At 45.9% G+C, this 16024-nt stretch overlaps 1 protein-coding gene across 1 annotated transcript; it reads left to right on the forward strand.

Annotated features, from left to right (window-relative positions):
* Positions 1 to 6426: 6426 nt before the first annotated feature.
* On the forward strand, positions 6427 to 15341 carry LOC134166103 (AF4/FMR2 family member 1-like). The gene is made up of 9 exons (XM_062623409.1): positions 6427 to 6431; positions 6575 to 6695; positions 7281 to 8177; positions 9106 to 9114; positions 10218 to 10259; positions 11550 to 11636; positions 12008 to 12044; positions 12417 to 12468; positions 15062 to 15341. The coding sequence occupies exons 1-9, from the start codon at positions 6427 to 6429 to the stop codon at positions 15201 to 15203; spliced, it is 1392 nt and encodes a 463-aa protein (XP_062479393.1). The 3' UTR covers positions 15204 to 15341.
* The last annotated feature ends 683 nt before the right edge of the window (positions 15342 to 16024 follow it).

The raw sequence follows: 16024 nt of genomic DNA on the forward strand, positions 1-16024 counted from the left end.
CAGAAGTCGGTGTCTTGAACTGTAGGTGTGTTTGATGCAGAGATTGTGCCTCAGCCTGCCAATATTGAGGATTGTGCAGAAATCTGTCAAACTAGTGAACCTCAGAAATTCAAAGGATTTGTTGTCTTGCGGAAGAAATCTGTTCTTTAGGTTACATCTAACCTTCCTGTTGTGTAGTATTTCACACCATCGTCCTGAACGTAACTGAAAGACGATTTAGGCTGCTGGGGAGAATTGAGGGATTCACACAGCTCTGAAATACCTGCAGGAGAGTGCAGAGGGGTGAGTCTTAAATTTTGCAGTGAAAAATAACTTTGGAGACTGTGTGCACCGAAACACACAGACAAAGGAAATTAACAGTTGGGGTTTATGTTTTGTTTGCTGTAACAGGCATTCTGGACATCACTGTACTGTAATGAGTCGCTGCTTTGGAAACCCAAGATTTTTCACGTTTGCTCGTTTGACTTTCTCTTTTTTCTCTCTGCTGACTCTGAGGAAGGACGTTCCTGGGTTGGCCTTTGTGACCATTGAAGCACAGCTTGAGTGACATCTACTGAGCACAATGCGTTGTTCTTTTGTAAAAAAGATGTTTGATACCTCTTTTCGTCTTCCAGTTGAAGCTACTCCATTAGTATTGACGTGACTCACCTGAAGGCGTCATAATGGACAAGAGCAGCGACAGGTATGGATAATTTGATGTATTCGTGGCTTCCCAAGTGCTGTGCCAAATTCTGAGAGGTTTGAAAACAATAGTCCCCCCATCAATGCAAGCATCGTAATGACTGAGTGGGAGAGGAGGAGTTTCATATCTAACATTCTGTCTTTACGAAAGGCATCAGTTCTTTGGTAAACCAGAATCTGCTGCAAAACGGACAGTGATTAACACTGGATATCAACGTGACCCTCGTGTAGATGTAGCGCTTAGGGACACCTTTCAGTGGTGGACATGGTAGTGCTAGCTAATGGATGGGCTGCATGATCTTCATGTCCTTTTCCAACCTAAATGATTCTGTGATTCTCACGGATGAGAGCAGTCCCTTGTCCCGTGGAAACTACTCATCGCAGGGAGGTGAGGTGTTTGTTTACAACATACCTTGCCTCGATACTTCCTGCACCAGCCCCACTGCTTCGCATCCTGTCCTTTTCACAGCCTCAGCGTAGCAGGGGGCAATGTTGCCATCCCAGTGATCTGTGTGAAGCAAGCCAGCCTTTAAAGTAAGGATTTCTGCACTCATTTGGATTTCTGCACGCATTTGGATTGAGAAAAGCAATGCTGCTTCATATGGTTATGGAATATTTTATGGCATTTGGAACGATAAGTGGATAATGCCAAGGAAGACGATGCAAATTGCTCCCGATGGCTGCCAAAAGCTAGTAGGGCGCAGCCTCTGCTGCGGTCTGGTTCCTGGGAGAAGGTGATTTCTCTTTGAAATCTATTTTCATCAATTTAAATATTGAAGGAGAAAGGGTTGTTTCAATTTCTTTTCTCAGAAGTGTTCGATTCCTAACATCTGTAAAGCAGTTTCTTTCGTAACAGGCTGCATCCAACTTAGTCTTCTGTTGTTGTTAAAGTCGTTGGGTTTTTTTTTTGATTCTCTCAGGTATTTTACTCAGTTTCTTCCCTTTGGCCTGCTGCTGCTCTAGCCTCACCGTAGCTATGCTGTGTGGTGAAATCTAACTGCTTTTCATGATTTGCCCAGCAAGGATGTGCTGCTGGCAGTCAGCTTTGGCTCTGGAAAGTGCCAAGTTTAAGAAGGTGCTATGAAGCAAGGCTATGTAAAAGTGCTTTGCTGATTCAGGGTCAGCAGAGAATTTTGCTGCCTCAGCCTTCTTCAGACTTGCCACTGCTTACAGCACACAGCTTCATTCACCTTGTTAAGCTGGTTTTTGTGTATGCTTCCACATATGGGTTTCTGAATTTTGCTTGCCTTCCAAGTGTATTTGGAAGCAGAAGTTCGGGGATCAGGTGAATCTATTTCTCCAGGTACATGGAGCCCTTAAAATTGTGTGGTTTATGGTTTATAACCTGTGCTTGACAGTAGCACAGGCTGCATGGCTATTCCTGGACTACTGGTGGAGAAAGACGCAAGATGTTCTACTTTACAGCAAAGAGATTTTAGGAAAGCTTACTAGCCATGCATTTAATGATTTTAATATCGCTTGGTATCTATTCCTTCTTCATTGGTACTCTGCTTGATTGTTTCACAATACTTAAGCTTCTGGGATTTGTGCCAGAAACTTAATGGGTTATCATCTCTTTATTAGTGTAATGTCACACTGCATTTTTTCTTGAGGTAAGGGATGCTGTATTCCCCTTTGAACAGTCCCTGATTCGGTTTTGTTGGAATCTTGCAACCAGCGCTAGGTACTGATTGCTACTGTTAAGTTTTTTCTTTCTGTTGGTGTTTCTTTTATTTAATGCTTCTTGAAAACACAGTGTGCAAAGATTTATTTCGTAATATTACCGCCATGCGTGCCCACCCAGCCAGCCCCCTAAGTAGCATTGTAACAGAAGAGACCCGGGAGCAAGGAAATTTCACAGCAGGTGAAAATTACTGACTTCCCCAAGCTCTGGGGACATGTGGAAAACTCTCAGGTGCTTCAGGAGGACTCAGTTGAACAGAGGAACAAGGGAAGAGATTTGAAAATCCATGGGTGTGTGAGGTGAGCAGGACTGAACCAACACTCAGGGCAGACACTGTTAAATGGAGAGCAAAGAGATGCCACACTTCCGTCTGGAAGTACTGGGTTGGGCAATGTATCAGCACCTGCACTTTGTATGGAAACGTTGTCACTTTAGGCTTGAAACCTCTGAGTCGTGTTGTTTGTTTTCCCTTTCTCCCATGTAAAATTGTAAGTATATGGCCAGGTAAGATGGTGCTGTGTACATAAAATACATCTAATGTTCCCACCACCTGTGCTTCATCACTGATGCCTGAGGTCAGTAGCCCGGCATTTTCAGGAATTCAGAATTGAGAAACAACGGCATCCAGGTTGCCTGCACACCTTTGCTTGTTCTTCTCTTGGATTTGAATTTCTATGCAGTGTTTATTTAAATGAGAGGCTTTATCTCTGGAGACCCCCATTTTTATTCAGCGCGTAAGTAGGTAAGAATGGATCTTCTAAAATTCACATGCTCATAAACAGCTTAAATACATTTGGAATTAGGATCACCAGTAGGAAGCTTGTCCTGTTAGGTTTTTCAGAAGTATTACTTTGGTAATCCTCTTCACCTCAGAAGTGCCCTTTTGAGTTAAGGATAAGCTGCAGAGTACAACAAGCTTACGTTATCGATTTGTTTTGTTTGCATTGTACCTAATGGGGTCAGTTTCCTTCACTCGCAACACATCTGTCAGAGACAAGGACCTGAAAAAGGGGACACTTCTATCCCTGATCAGTGAATAAAAACACAGGTGGGAAAAGCTAATGTTGAAAAGAGAAGCAAGGGCGGGGCGGGGGGGGGGAGTGTCTACAGGTTACAGGGTATGTTCTGGCAGGAAGCTTTCTTCAGGGAAACGCTCATTTATCAGACTTGAAATGTTCCCCAGGAACTTAGCGTTTTTCATCAAGTCTTGCAATGAAAATGGCGTTCATTTTGTTGTTGGGGCAATGACAGCACTGGGGTAGAGGCTCGAGGAGCTTGTTACGAACACTGACTCCCCTTCTCTTGTAAGCGGGTATTTCACTGCCAGGATAGGTTTGTCCTGAAGACTGCCAGTGGTTCATGGTCATGTCTTGGTCAGTGCCTGGGTGTCAGTGATTCTAACATTTCTTAAGTGCCCTTTTCATCACAGTGTATCTGTTTAAGGAATATGTTCAAAAAAAGGCCAGCAGGTACCTCTGTGCCACAGTTCTATTGGGTCATCCTCTTGATTATTTGCAGGTTTGCAGTCTCTTCAGAGCCTCAGCAGAAGTCTGTGCTCTGTGCTTTGAAGAAATGGATGGTAGGCAGTGTGAAGCAGGGTTAGGTTTTTTAACTGTCTCGCAGGGTTTCATAGGCATTAGTGAGACAAGCACTGAAATACAGAAGTTGAATTATGGCATGGAGAAATAAGAAATGTAACTGCATTCAGTATCATAGTGAAAAGCCTTCTTTTCAATGGCTTCTTCCATGACTACAAGACTGATTATGCAGGAAAACATTAAAGCATTGACCCGTTAAGAAAATGCTGTTTAAACCTCATACCGCAGAGCAAATGCAAGACTGCTGCCTACATCTAGGGGGGGTGTAGATACAGTTGGCTCGCTGGTTTGCAGCACATTTCTTCAATGCTGTGATATTGGATAGTGTACGTTATGTCCACATCTAGCATTGGAACCTGCTGCAAGCCCTGTGACATATGCTGCAAGCCATATGACATATGCTGCAAGCCATATGACAAGTCACACCCCTTGAAATTCCCTAAGCAGGGGAATTAAATCCTTTTCGGGTGACTGTTCCTGTCTAAGGTAAAAGCTCGGCATGGGGGGGCAGCTTTTCTGAAGTCACGGTGTTTGATGACGCAGTGCCGTTTAAGGTACCCGTTAAATGCCTTGTTAGCTTTTAGGATGCTTTAACGAGCATGTCAGAAATGCCAAGGGGAGAAACTCCTCTCGTTGCTCTTTAGCCCCCCCCCCCCCCGCTCCCCTGTGCTCCAGGCGAGGGATGAGTACAAGTAATTAAAACGGGTGGTATATCCTGCACAGAACTTTGGCGCTCCGCAGTGTGTTTTCACAGTGGTGCTTTTCGACAGGCTTGAAGCCAAGAGGTGTAATTAAAACGGGTGGTATATCCTGCACAGAACTTTGGCGCTCCGCAGTGTGTTTTCACAGTGGTGCTTGAAGCCAAGAGGTGGCTTAACGTTGCAGACTGCAAGATGACAGAGCCCTGAGCTTTGGGGAAGCAGGACGGGAAGGTTGACTGCTTCGTTAACAGCTGAACTCTTCTCTGGCTCTGACTACCTGCTCTCTCTGCATGTGGGGAGACTGGGAGCACTTCAAGTGGCAAAGGCTTAAGTTTGCGGCATCCTTTCCCTTTCCTTTGTATGATGACTTACTGGCATGATTTGCTGGCCTGCTGTATCAGCCCGTTGCTTTAATAGGCTGCGTGCTAAGAGGGGCTACAGCATAAATGTTAGCGCCACTGGCTGGCTGTGAAGCTTGGCTTGGCTCCAAGGCTAGGGCCACGCTTGATGTCTTGGAGGTCACACAGCCGTTTTCTTGGGTGGCAGGAGGGCACATGGGAGCAGGGCCTAGCAGGAAGCTTGCCATCAGACAGCAGTTTTCCATAGCTCACATTGTGTCAGGAAGCCACTTTTGCAGTAATTGGACCTCTTGATTAACTGTTTCAGGAAAGCCATGGCTCTATCTTGACCTTCAGTAGGGGATCATCGGTGTGGTATTTGAGAAAATGTCAGTGGTGGGGAAGGCAAGGCTCTTCCCTTCCAAACTGGGACGCTCGAGAAGTTGAGTGTACTAAGAAGAACATAGGAATTGCATGTATGCAGTAGACTGTGCGGTAGGGTAGAAAGAGGAGGGAAGAGAGAAAAATAATGCATCCACATAGTGTGCCTGTGAGTAGAGTAGAAGCAGGAGAGGAGGCCAATGCCTGCATCCACATACTGTGCCTCCGTGCTGCTGCTTGACAAATGTCCATTAATAGTCCCAGATTTTGCAGGAGTATTTCACAGAGGTGGTGTAGTTTAAAGTCTCTGGCTTTCCGTGAAGTTATTCTGCAGCGCATGTGACGCAGCTTTATTGCTGTTTTGATGTGGGGCTGGCGGAATTGAGTGTATGCGTATGTGGTTGAGGAGGAACAGGGGGATTTGACCTGGCGCTTTCCAGATTTCTGAGACCACCACTTTAAATACATTTGCACGATTGCTTTAAATGCAACTGCATGGTTTGGCAGGTAAGCAAGCAGCTTTCTGACTGCCCATTTAAAGTAAAGACTAAGTTTTCAAGCCTGTTTATAAAGCTGGCAAAGTTCAGTCTCTGAAAGTGGCAACACCTTCAAAATAGTAGATTCTTTTTTACCCTCAGGTGAAGAGTTAGACAGAATCACAGAATCGTGAGGGTTGGAAGGGACCTCTGGAGATCATACAGCCCACCCGCCCTGGCAAGGCGGGGCCACCTAGAGCAGATGACGCAGGAACGTGCCCAGGCAGGTTTGGAATGTCTCCAGAGAGGGGGCCACCACTACTCTCCTGGGCAGCTTGTTCCAGTGCTCTGCCACCCTTGATGTAAAGAAGTTCTTCCTCACGTTGGGGTGAAGCTTCTTGACTTTTAGTTTGTGGCCATTGGTCCTGCCGTTGAGCACCACTGAAAAGATTCAATGGACGGATAGTTTTTCCCTTCCCACCTTTCTTGATGTATGGTATCAAGAGTAGAAAGCCCTGAGAAGGATGCTTGCTGTACCTTGTATGTATTATAGCACCATGCGGTGACATGACGTAACTGATTTGCCAACTGTAAGCATCCTGTTCAAAATGACTTTCATGCTGGACATGCACTGTTGTCTGAAAAGCACAGTAGGTACTTGTTGGTAACAGTGGTGTAAAGCGTTAACCATCCTTTCTTTCTCTCTTTCCTAAAGCTTATGCAATGAGGACAGAAACCTGCTGCATGCTAGAGAGAGAGAGAGACGAATTAGGGAGGCTCAGCAGGAGCAAAACAAGCTCCCTGAGAAGCCTCCCGTCTTTGCAGCACCCTACAAGGTAATGATGGGGGGGGGGGGGGGGGTGTGGGGATGTGTGTGTGGTGGAGGGAGAGGAGGAAAGATGGTTGGAGCGTAAGAGCAGAGCTGTGGCTTCTGCATATGGTGTAGCAGAGTTGAGTGTGATACGTGCAGAACCAGCATCTTCCCATCTGCTTAACTTAAGCTCATCAGAGTATGTGTTTAAAGCTCTGAAGATGGTGCAAGCGCAGTAAGGTCTTTGGGCTGGGCAGATTCATTTGGAGGCTACTTCCTGTAGTTTGGGAATTTGAGGGAGAGCACCCAAGAGCAGCTTGGCTGCCTGTCTGCGTGCAGCTGTGATAGAAACAAACGGGTCTGCTGTTAGTGTTCCTGAAGACTGCAGGCACACCTACAAGTTTGGCTCAGAAGAACTAAGAGTGAGCAGAGCAGTCCCACTTGCTTTGGAGGGACCGCACTGCAGGATCAAGATGAGCTTGCCTAACTTTGCTTGTGGTGATACATGGTGATGCAATTAAGATCCTGACGAATCTCTCTTACAGAGCTGAGTCTCCTGAAGTTGAGGGTCCGTGCTTTTTCCATTTCTGCCTCTGTTCTTCTGTTGCAGACTCATAAAGGAGATGACTTGTCAAACCAAATTCGGAACGTGCTGGGCAATTATGAGGATGTCATGGGGCTCATCAACTCCAAAACCCAATGGAATTTCTTAGGGCTTCACGAAGTCCTTCCTCCGGTCTCACCTGAAGCACCTCATTTCCCACACTCCCTTGATGAAAATACCAGCCCTACATCACCTTCATTCCATGACACAGCCCACCATCCACCCACTACGGCTGTAAGTGCTCCTCCTGCTCACCGCTCAAGTCCCTGCGAAAAGGCACAATCAAGGGCAAAACCACATTCAGGTTTGCACGTGCAGAGCGGCAGCTCATCCGACGGTCAGAGCCAAAGTCGCAAACGCAGTTGTGGTGACAAGGAAAGTCACGAAGGTCTTCATCGCAAGGGAAGTGACAGGCGTGCGGCTGGTGAAGGTCGTGCTCATGATCTGGACTACTCCATTTTCTCATTTTCTTCATTTCTGACACCTTTGCCTCCTCCACTGGAACCTCTGTCACCTGTGCGTTCCGACCTGCACGTCAGTTCCAAGTCAGAAAAGAGCAGCAAAAGCCAGGAGCTGACCTACAGTCAAAGAAAATCGTTTCAGGACCTAGTGACAGGATCAGAGGAAGAGGAAAGTCAGGACGGCTCAGACATTGACCTGAGCAGCAACACTCGGCCTTCCTCTCGGACGGTTCCTACAGCTTTGCCATCAAAGCCCAGCGCGATGCAGCAGAAACCAACTGCCTGTGTGAGACCAATGGATGTCCAAGATCAGGCGCGAGAGGAATCGCCAGGTCTCAAACCTCTCCTGGAGGAATACCATAGAGAGCCCTTAGAAAAGATCTCGGATCTGAAGGTGAATGCCAGAGCCAAACTATTCAAATCAGAAATCCCTTCTGAGCCCGTAAAGGTGAGTTAGGAGACTCTGTTGCTGGCAGGGTAAGCTCAGCTATGGGAGGACAGGTCACCAAAGGGCAGAGACTACGAGCAGCATTGATGGCTGTGCACACTTTATCATTTTTAGAAGGTGTATTTTAAGAGTGCCTTTTGCCAGTACATCTGGGGGAGATACCTGGATGGTGAAAATGCAGCACTCGCCATGATTCCGTGTCTGTTTTATCAGTGAGGCTGCAGCAGGCCTTATGGTTAGAGCGACTGCTTCTGTTGCTGTGACTTTTGTCTTGCCTGTAAAGATTGTTGAAAAGAAGAAGGGGGAAATGATACGCTGAGAGGTCAGGGGATGATGTACCTACAGTCAGTGCATGCAGAGCGTCGGTACTCAGTGCTGGTGAGTAGAAGTCCCATATGTTCGCTGAGTACTGGGACAGCTGACTGTGCAGGGAGTTCTATGGTCACCTGGTAGGATGAAGGTTTTTGGGCTTTTTGGGGTTTTGGGTAGTTGTCTGTTAGGGTTCTCCTAAGTGAGTTTGTACGATGTAACTGTAGACCCTCAGGGAAGTATCAATGTAAACAAAAAATATCCTGAAGATTTCTACCAGATGGACTTAGCCCTTGGGAAGCACGAGACCATTCTGTTTCCCGCTCCATCGAATGTTTTTTGAGCAGTTTCTCGAAGGAAATTTAGTGCAGAAATGGAATTGTAAATCATAAGCAAGATCCTGAAAGCCCTCTAAAATTCTGCATTCAGGGAAAGACTGGAGGCTCTTTCTTGTCCCCCAGCTATGAGCAAAAGGAGCAGAGCACTTTTGTGTTTGTTGTTGTCAGCAGAAGGCATCCTGGGCAGCAAGCTCGAGCATATCTTAGTTCTAGTCACTGAACTTGTCCTTTCTCTGCCAAGGACTGAGAGCTAAGGCAGCTGGGCAAGGAGAGAGGTGGAGAGAGTTTTGTGTTTTGCCTTTGTAAGAGAAAGGGAGAGTGTGGGTGCCGTCTGCCTTTTGTGGAAGAGGGTGTTGATCAGCTGCAAGTGGCTGTAGGCAATTTCTTGTGGAAAATGAGAGTTCCATATTTTTCCTTATAAAAAGGCTAATAACTCTTTCTGTGTGAACTTTAAAACAGAAACAAATTAAAAAAACAACCCCTACAATTCCTGAACCTGAAAGAAGTCAGAAGAAAATCTTGTGTTAACTACCTGCCTGTACCTCCTGTACTTGATGCAGTTTCGCTGCTTTTGTTTGCTCTTCACCAGTGTTGCAGTTTCCCCTGTGTAGCCAGCTCTCCTGTGGCTTGCAGGGGCCTTTTTTACGGCAGCAGCTGCAGTTTTGTTTGCCCTCTTAAGAAAGGGTAGACGTTCCCCCTGCATCAAACACTTGTGGGAATCGGTGAGCGGATGAAAGAAAGAGATCTGTTGAACAAGTGCACTGTGTCTGCAGCAAGTGATAAACATCCCTTAAAAACATGCTTAAGGACCGCCCATGCTGATAGTTTGCTTGCAGGATGGTGCCTGCCTGACTAGAAATTATTTTAATCACAAGGTTTTATCCTGAACTGCACAAGTTAGTCATACTGCTTTTCAACTTTTCTAATCGCAGTTGGTGTTCCCTTGAGTCCAGGAACTGGCATTTAAGAGTCCGGTGGGTTATTCTTCCACTTACAGCCACCTTTACTTTGCCTGCTCCCAGTTTAGGGCTTTATACTGGCTTCTTATTCTGCTGAGTGCACGTGGGTGCACAGAAGGACACAAGTTAGGAAGCAGGGAGAATCCTGTCAGCTGGACAAGCGCCACTGTTTAATGAACTCCCTTTCACTTTGGTTCTTTCTCATCTTTATTAGAATATATCTTCTACTAAAGACTTGAAAACAACAGGCTTTGTAGAATAAAGTGCCCTTCTGATGGGGCTTTTTAGCCTTTTCTTATTAAGGGACTCCCGTGGCCTTTGTAGAACTGTTGGTAAGCAAACGTTTGATGAGTGCCTCTGTTTATCTCTGTCAGCTGGTAAACAAAGAAAGAAACTCATGCTGCTTCCTTCTTTTTATTTGCTTGTAGCCCTTCCGCTGGGATGCCCAAGCCGTTAAGGAAATTTTGAAGGTAGGTGCTCTTAAATAATAGATCTAGGTGTTTGTGTTTTGTATACATTGAAGTAGTGGTGGGGGGAGGAGGAGGAGTATCACCGCGTGCATGGCACTGCTGCTGGACTGGGCTTCTCTGTCGCTGTAATTACGGTACATTTGCGCAAATGTGAGCCAGCTCTTAATGCAAAACTGCCTCTGCAACCTGTGTCAGAGATGGCTTTGTGGGCAGCGCCCAGGCTGCCAGTACTCAGCTGGGTCTGAGTACATGGGACCCTTTCACCGAGCACAGAGTGCAAATAAGATAAGTGTTCCAGGAAAGGCAGTGAGGGTGGCAGGCCATATGAATTCCTTTATTTCTGGGAGTGAGTATTACACTCTTCAGGATTTAAACTTAATAGGAAAGTCTGTCTTGTGTGATTTCAACAGAGTGGTTCTGAATTTCTGAGCCCCAGCTTCCCCAAAGGCTTTGTCTAGATTGACCCCCATTAAGGTGTTTTAGCGTATGTTCAAGACAAAGATCGTTGTCTGTGCTAGGCTGTTCACGTGTTTGTTGCAGTGCAAGCCAAAGCTTTAGCCCAGTCCTCTGTGTCCAGCTGTGGTGCCAGAAGAGGCAGGTTGGAGGTTGATCCCTATCTCCTGGCTGTGGTCTGTGTGCTCTGCTCTCAGCCGGACCATGGCTTAGCCCAACTAGCTGGTACCTGGGTGAGAGTTAGGGCAGGGCAACAGGGCAGCAAGGCTCCTAAAGACATAGCCCATCAGGCAGTCGCTCTCTTTGGTTTGAAACCACATCTTGGAGCTCTGCAGCAAAGGCATCTTGGTCAGTCAGAGCAAAAGGCAGTGTTTCAGGTAGAATAGCATGAGGAATGGCTGGCAGTCAGAGCTCCCTAGCTGACCCCCTTGAGTTTTGAAAAGCCTTTCAGGGGGGTGTTGTTGCTGTAATAGGAACATAATAGGAAGTTCCTGAACTTTGAAAAAGTCCAGAGCTACTCGTAGACAGGTTTTATGTCCTTTTCCCTTTATTAACTGTGATAGCCTAATGCAAACATAGGAAGTATTTAACTCTCTACAAGCTTCACTGAGATTGCTGCTAATTGGGCAATGCAAGTATGCTTGGAGAAAAGGAGCAAGTGCTCATGACGGTCTGGCTCGCTGAGCTCAAAGAGGGCTTCTTGCTGTGGTATTGCCTCTTGGGTTTACGATGGGCTCAGCTATTTATTGTACGTGAATATAAATGTCTTTGAGGTACAACTTCAGTTGCCTGGATCAGCAAAAATACTGTAACCCACTTCTGTCATTTGCTTTCCAGGAAATGACCCAGTCATGGCCACCTCTTCTGACAGATATTCCTACTCCTCCTACTGCAGAGCCTTCCAAATTTCCATTACCAACAAAGGTAAACACCCTCTTTTTGCCAAGGCTTTTGATAAATTAGAAGAGAGCTTTCCAACTCTTGCACGTGCTTTCATCTGATGAGCTTTCCAACTCTTGCACCTCCTTTCATAGGTAAAGGCTTTTAGGAGAAATTATCTTTAGAAGTCACAATGGATTTTGAATTGTGTGATGGTTACTTGCCATGCATCACTTCTGTCCGTGCTAAGCTACATCAGGCAAGCTTAGACTATTGGAGACTTCGGAGTTATTCTTTGTCACGTTGCTCAAAGTATCGATTACAGTAACAAACACAAGGAAATCGGATCACTGATACGGTGCTATTGAGAGATGATGTATTTGATTCTCAATTTGCACCTTGTGCTTTCTTTCTAGGAGTCGCAGCCTGTTGGATGTGTAGCACAGAACCAGAGTAAGTAGAAATCCAAAGGAAAGCACACTGTTCTATGTGTGTTGACAGATGGTTTTGAGTGTCATACATTGAGAACATCAAATGCTTACCTTGATTAAGGGACGTGGTTTCCTGTGCTTTGTTAAACATTGATGAGTTTAGAAAATGCTGAAGAGACTGTATGCATTCCTTACCTAGAAATTAAGGCAGCAGTTCAGCAGAGAACAAACAGTATTTCATTTGGAAGCCCCATTTGGAGTGATAAATAATCTCAATGGCAATCAGTTACGTCCTGGAAGAAAGTGACTTTCTAATCTGATGCTCAGAGACCATAGGGTAAAATACGCTACCGGTGAGGCAGATAAACCCCACTGATTCTCTTTTGATTTACAGGACAGTACGATGGACCTTCGGATACGTTGCCTCGTTCTCAGACAACAGTATCGTAAGTTACCAGACTCAGTTGCCATCTCTTGGTTGAGATTGTAGAGTCTTGCACTCAAGCTCTGTAAGGTCTGTAAAACTCAACCCTTTTTGTGCTGTTCTGACATTCTGCAGAGGAGCCTCCCCTGGCTGGTAGCGTGGGATAGTGTCTTCCTGAGTAGTTAGCTGCTGCTTTAATCCATTCTTTCTTTTGCTGCTCCTTCTTCCACCCCAGCTTTCTCCTCCTGAATGACTTCTGGGACTTTTCTTTGCACTGTTAAACGCACTAGTTTCAACTGCTGCAGGCTCTGCCTTCCTCCATAGACAATATTTTTCAGCTCTTCTCAGCTGCCTGTAAAAATCCCTTTTGAGCCTGAGTCAGTTTTCCAGGCAGCAGAGAGAGAAGAGACTTTTACTGTAGACAAGAATCTGAAAATACGCCTTTCTTAGCGCAGAGGTCCAGAATTGTAACTTTGGCATGGTACGTACCTCTGTCCTTCGCCAACATCCCCTCTCTGCTCAGCGTCCGTGCGGGCTCTTCAGAGCCAGTGTACCCACAGTCAGCAAAGACAGCTGAAGTGGGAGGAAGAGGGTGGCTTAGGCTAATGTCCAAAATGGAGTCAAGAAAGATTTCCCCAGGGACTTCCTCTGCACCTTTCCCTTGAACCGATGCATCCCTTCCTCTTTGTTTTTCTGTTTTCACTCGCACAACAGGGCTTGCTTTCTTTGCTGTTTAAAGCACACGTGACTGAAAATCCAGCTGCCTGGAGTAGCTTGCCTTACCAAGTGTAGCTGGCTGAAAACAAACAGCGCTTGTGCTGCTTAATTAGAAGCAGCCCTGAAATCCCAGGGCGCTCGTGTGCCCAAATGAAGCATTCGGCTTTACAGTGCGTGCAAGGGTTTCCCAGACGGCTTTCATTCTTGAATACAGCCCGAAGTTAGCACCTGGCAGCGCTGGAATGGAAGAGCCCTTCTTTTAAAAGGGGAAACGTCTCACTCATTTGCGGCGATGCATCTTTAGCCCAGCTGGCGGGGAAGGACCAGCCTTTGCTTTCAAGCGATGCTGATTTTAGTGCTCCTTCTCTCACTAACAGAGCTTTTATATAGCTTTGGAGGGAGATTGATGGTGTGTATCTAAGCTGGAATAGAACAGGTCCTGCAAATGAAAACTTGGCGTCTGTTAAGGCATGAGCTAATTAAGGCAGTCTAGTTGTTGAAGCAGATTGATTGTCTTTAAGGAGGCTAGTTCAGAATTTGTTGAAACCTTGTTTTGGGGAAACTGGCTTTGTCTGTCCTTGCAGAAATAGGACTTATTCCAAGTTTTAGTGTTCTTCCTTGATCCTAAATTGAACTAAAGTAGTTGCAATGTTCTTTTATGCCGATGCATTTTATTTACCAGCAGCTCAGGTGAAAAGGCAGACATTTTTATTAGGAGCAGTTAAATCAGATTTAAAAGAAGCTCTAGGTAACATTTCTTTGCATTATCCTCCTACCTCAAAGGGAAATGTATCTTTAGCCCACAACTCTTAAAGCAAGCCAAAATCACTTTCAGAACGTTTTAGTATCATTTTGAAGAACTGTTTCCCTTAACGAGTTGGAAAAGAAAAGAATTCATAGAGCTGCCGGTAGACATTTGTCCAAACTGCCCAGAAGTGGCTGTGTTGTTGCTATTCTTGCTTTTTCCCTTTTGTGTCTCGGTGGACTGGCAGCGAGTTTCGGCTCTAGCCCACGTGTGAAGTTGGAGCGTGCAGGGTTGCTGCAGACTGTGTGCCGTTTGCCTTCTGTAGGAAGTTCAGGGGCCTCGTTTTCCAAGGTGGTGTCTCATAGCGCTTCCCTTCAGTGTTTCCTGTAAAAGAAGAGGCAAGAGGTGAATTCCACTGAAAAGGTGTGTGAGGAAACGGGCAGCAGAGGAGACGGGGGGATGGAGGAGGACAGCCACAGGGCAATGGCACAGGCCAAATGCAAAGAGAGCACGGTAGGCCTTTGGGTGTAATCAAAGTCTGTGTGCGCAGAGAACCTCTTGTGCATCAGGGTAAGGTACTGGGGGACTGTGGGGTTGGTACCTTTTCAACAGGCATCATCTGTGTGGCAAGGGTTGGCTCTGTACTGGTAGACACAGGAGACCTTTGGGGTTTCTTCGCGCCGTCCTGCTCCCTGGACAAGAGTGGATTTGTCACATCTGATTTGTGGAATTGATGATGCTTTCTGTCCTTGGGGACTCAGTGCAGCCCAATAGCACGCCAGTCTCTTAATGTACAAGGATCAGAGTTCTTCCACCCTGTGCTGCTGCGTTAGTGCGCTGGACAAACTTAAGCGAGGAGCATTCCTCTCACAGAGCTTCATCTTTGTTGTGTGTAGATGGCAGCCAATGATACTGACATCCTTTTCAAAATGTCCTGAGATTAGTTGAAAAGTACAATATAATGTTCCTAGATTGTGTGTTACCATTTTATCATTCATTAACGGCAGGGTTTAGCAGATAGAGAATGCCAAACATTCCTAAAGAATGTGGGAGGTTGGTTTCTTTTGGCAAGCACAAACCAAGTCGTTTTCAGTGTCTGGTACTTGAAAGTACGTCTGCCTTGGCTGATACTTATCTTCTGGTTGTCTTTCAGAGTGCTGCTCCAGGAAGACCTGCAAGTCAGTGATAGCGAAGACAGCGATGACAACCAAGTCGGTTTTAGATGTTTTATACGCTGGGCGCGCAGACATCCCTTTAAATCATCAGGCCTTGTTGCGTTGTTCCGAATGCCTTAAGCTAACCTTTACTCTCATTCTCCTCCTTCTTTTTTGTGAACAAAACAGGTTGCTGACAGTCCACTTGCTCCTCCAAGGTACAGCTTTGTTCTTGAACTAACAGCTAGACTAAATAAGAAGGGAAAAACAAACTACGTCTTAATATATGGGGTGCATGGGTAAGGGGTTCCTTGTTTCTCCTGTAGATACAGGATTTGGTGTCTAGCTGCCCGAAGCTGCTGTTGAAAATTGGCGTTAGTTGTGTGGGGTTTTACAGAAAGCTCCAATGAGAAATGAATAATCCAGGCATGCTGGATTTTTCTTATCAACCAGAATTATATTTCCCCAAGTTCTCTTGCCCTCCACCAGAGTATCTGAAGATCACCCTGGAGCCAAGGGGGTTCTCAGTTGTAGTAGTGCTGGGTGAGGTGTGAGTCCAGTTTTAGTTTAGAAGGAAGCCCAAAACAGCCAAGCAGGTGAAGAACGGAAAAGCGTTGGGTAGACTCACGGAGGCTGTTTCAGCTCCTCCTGATAAGGCAGCTCCTTATAAGTAGTTCCTGCCATGTATTGTTAGTCAGAAGCAATATTTAGGGTAGACTTAACGGCCACCTGCCAGTATTACAAGAAGTGGAGAAGCACAGAATTTTCAAGATTTTCAAGAAACTTGCCTCCAATCCATACAAATGTGTTGATTCTGACGTATGGAACAAATTTCAAAGAGAAAAAAAAAATATTCACAAGCCCATTTCGAAACAAAGGACTGCATCCAAGTCATGGCTCTTCCTCAGTTCCATTCACTCCTGTTGCCAGTGCTGGAGGAAAACACTCCTGAAGAGAGGAGA

The sequence above is a fragment of the Pezoporus occidentalis genome, unplaced genomic scaffold (genome assembly GCF_034315485.1).
Source record: "Pezoporus occidentalis ecotype Australia unplaced genomic scaffold, CSIRO_AGI_Poc_V1 ctg252, whole genome shotgun sequence".
In the NCBI taxonomy this organism is placed as follows: Eukaryota; Metazoa; Chordata; class Aves; order Psittaciformes; family Psittacidae; genus Pezoporus; species Pezoporus occidentalis.

What these genes read in the sequence shown, in the direction of transcription:
- LOC134166103 (XM_062623409.1), top strand. An exon ending in CCGTTAAGGAAATTTTGAAG is followed by an intron (nt 10,260 to 11,549) that starts GTAGGTGCTCTT and finishes TTTGCTTTCCAG; the next exon opens with GAAATGACCCAGTCATGGCC. An exon ending in AATTTCCATTACCAACAAAG is followed by an intron (nt 11,637 to 12,007) that starts GTAAACACCCTC and finishes CTTTCTTTCTAG; the next exon opens with GAGTCGCAGCCTGTTGGATG.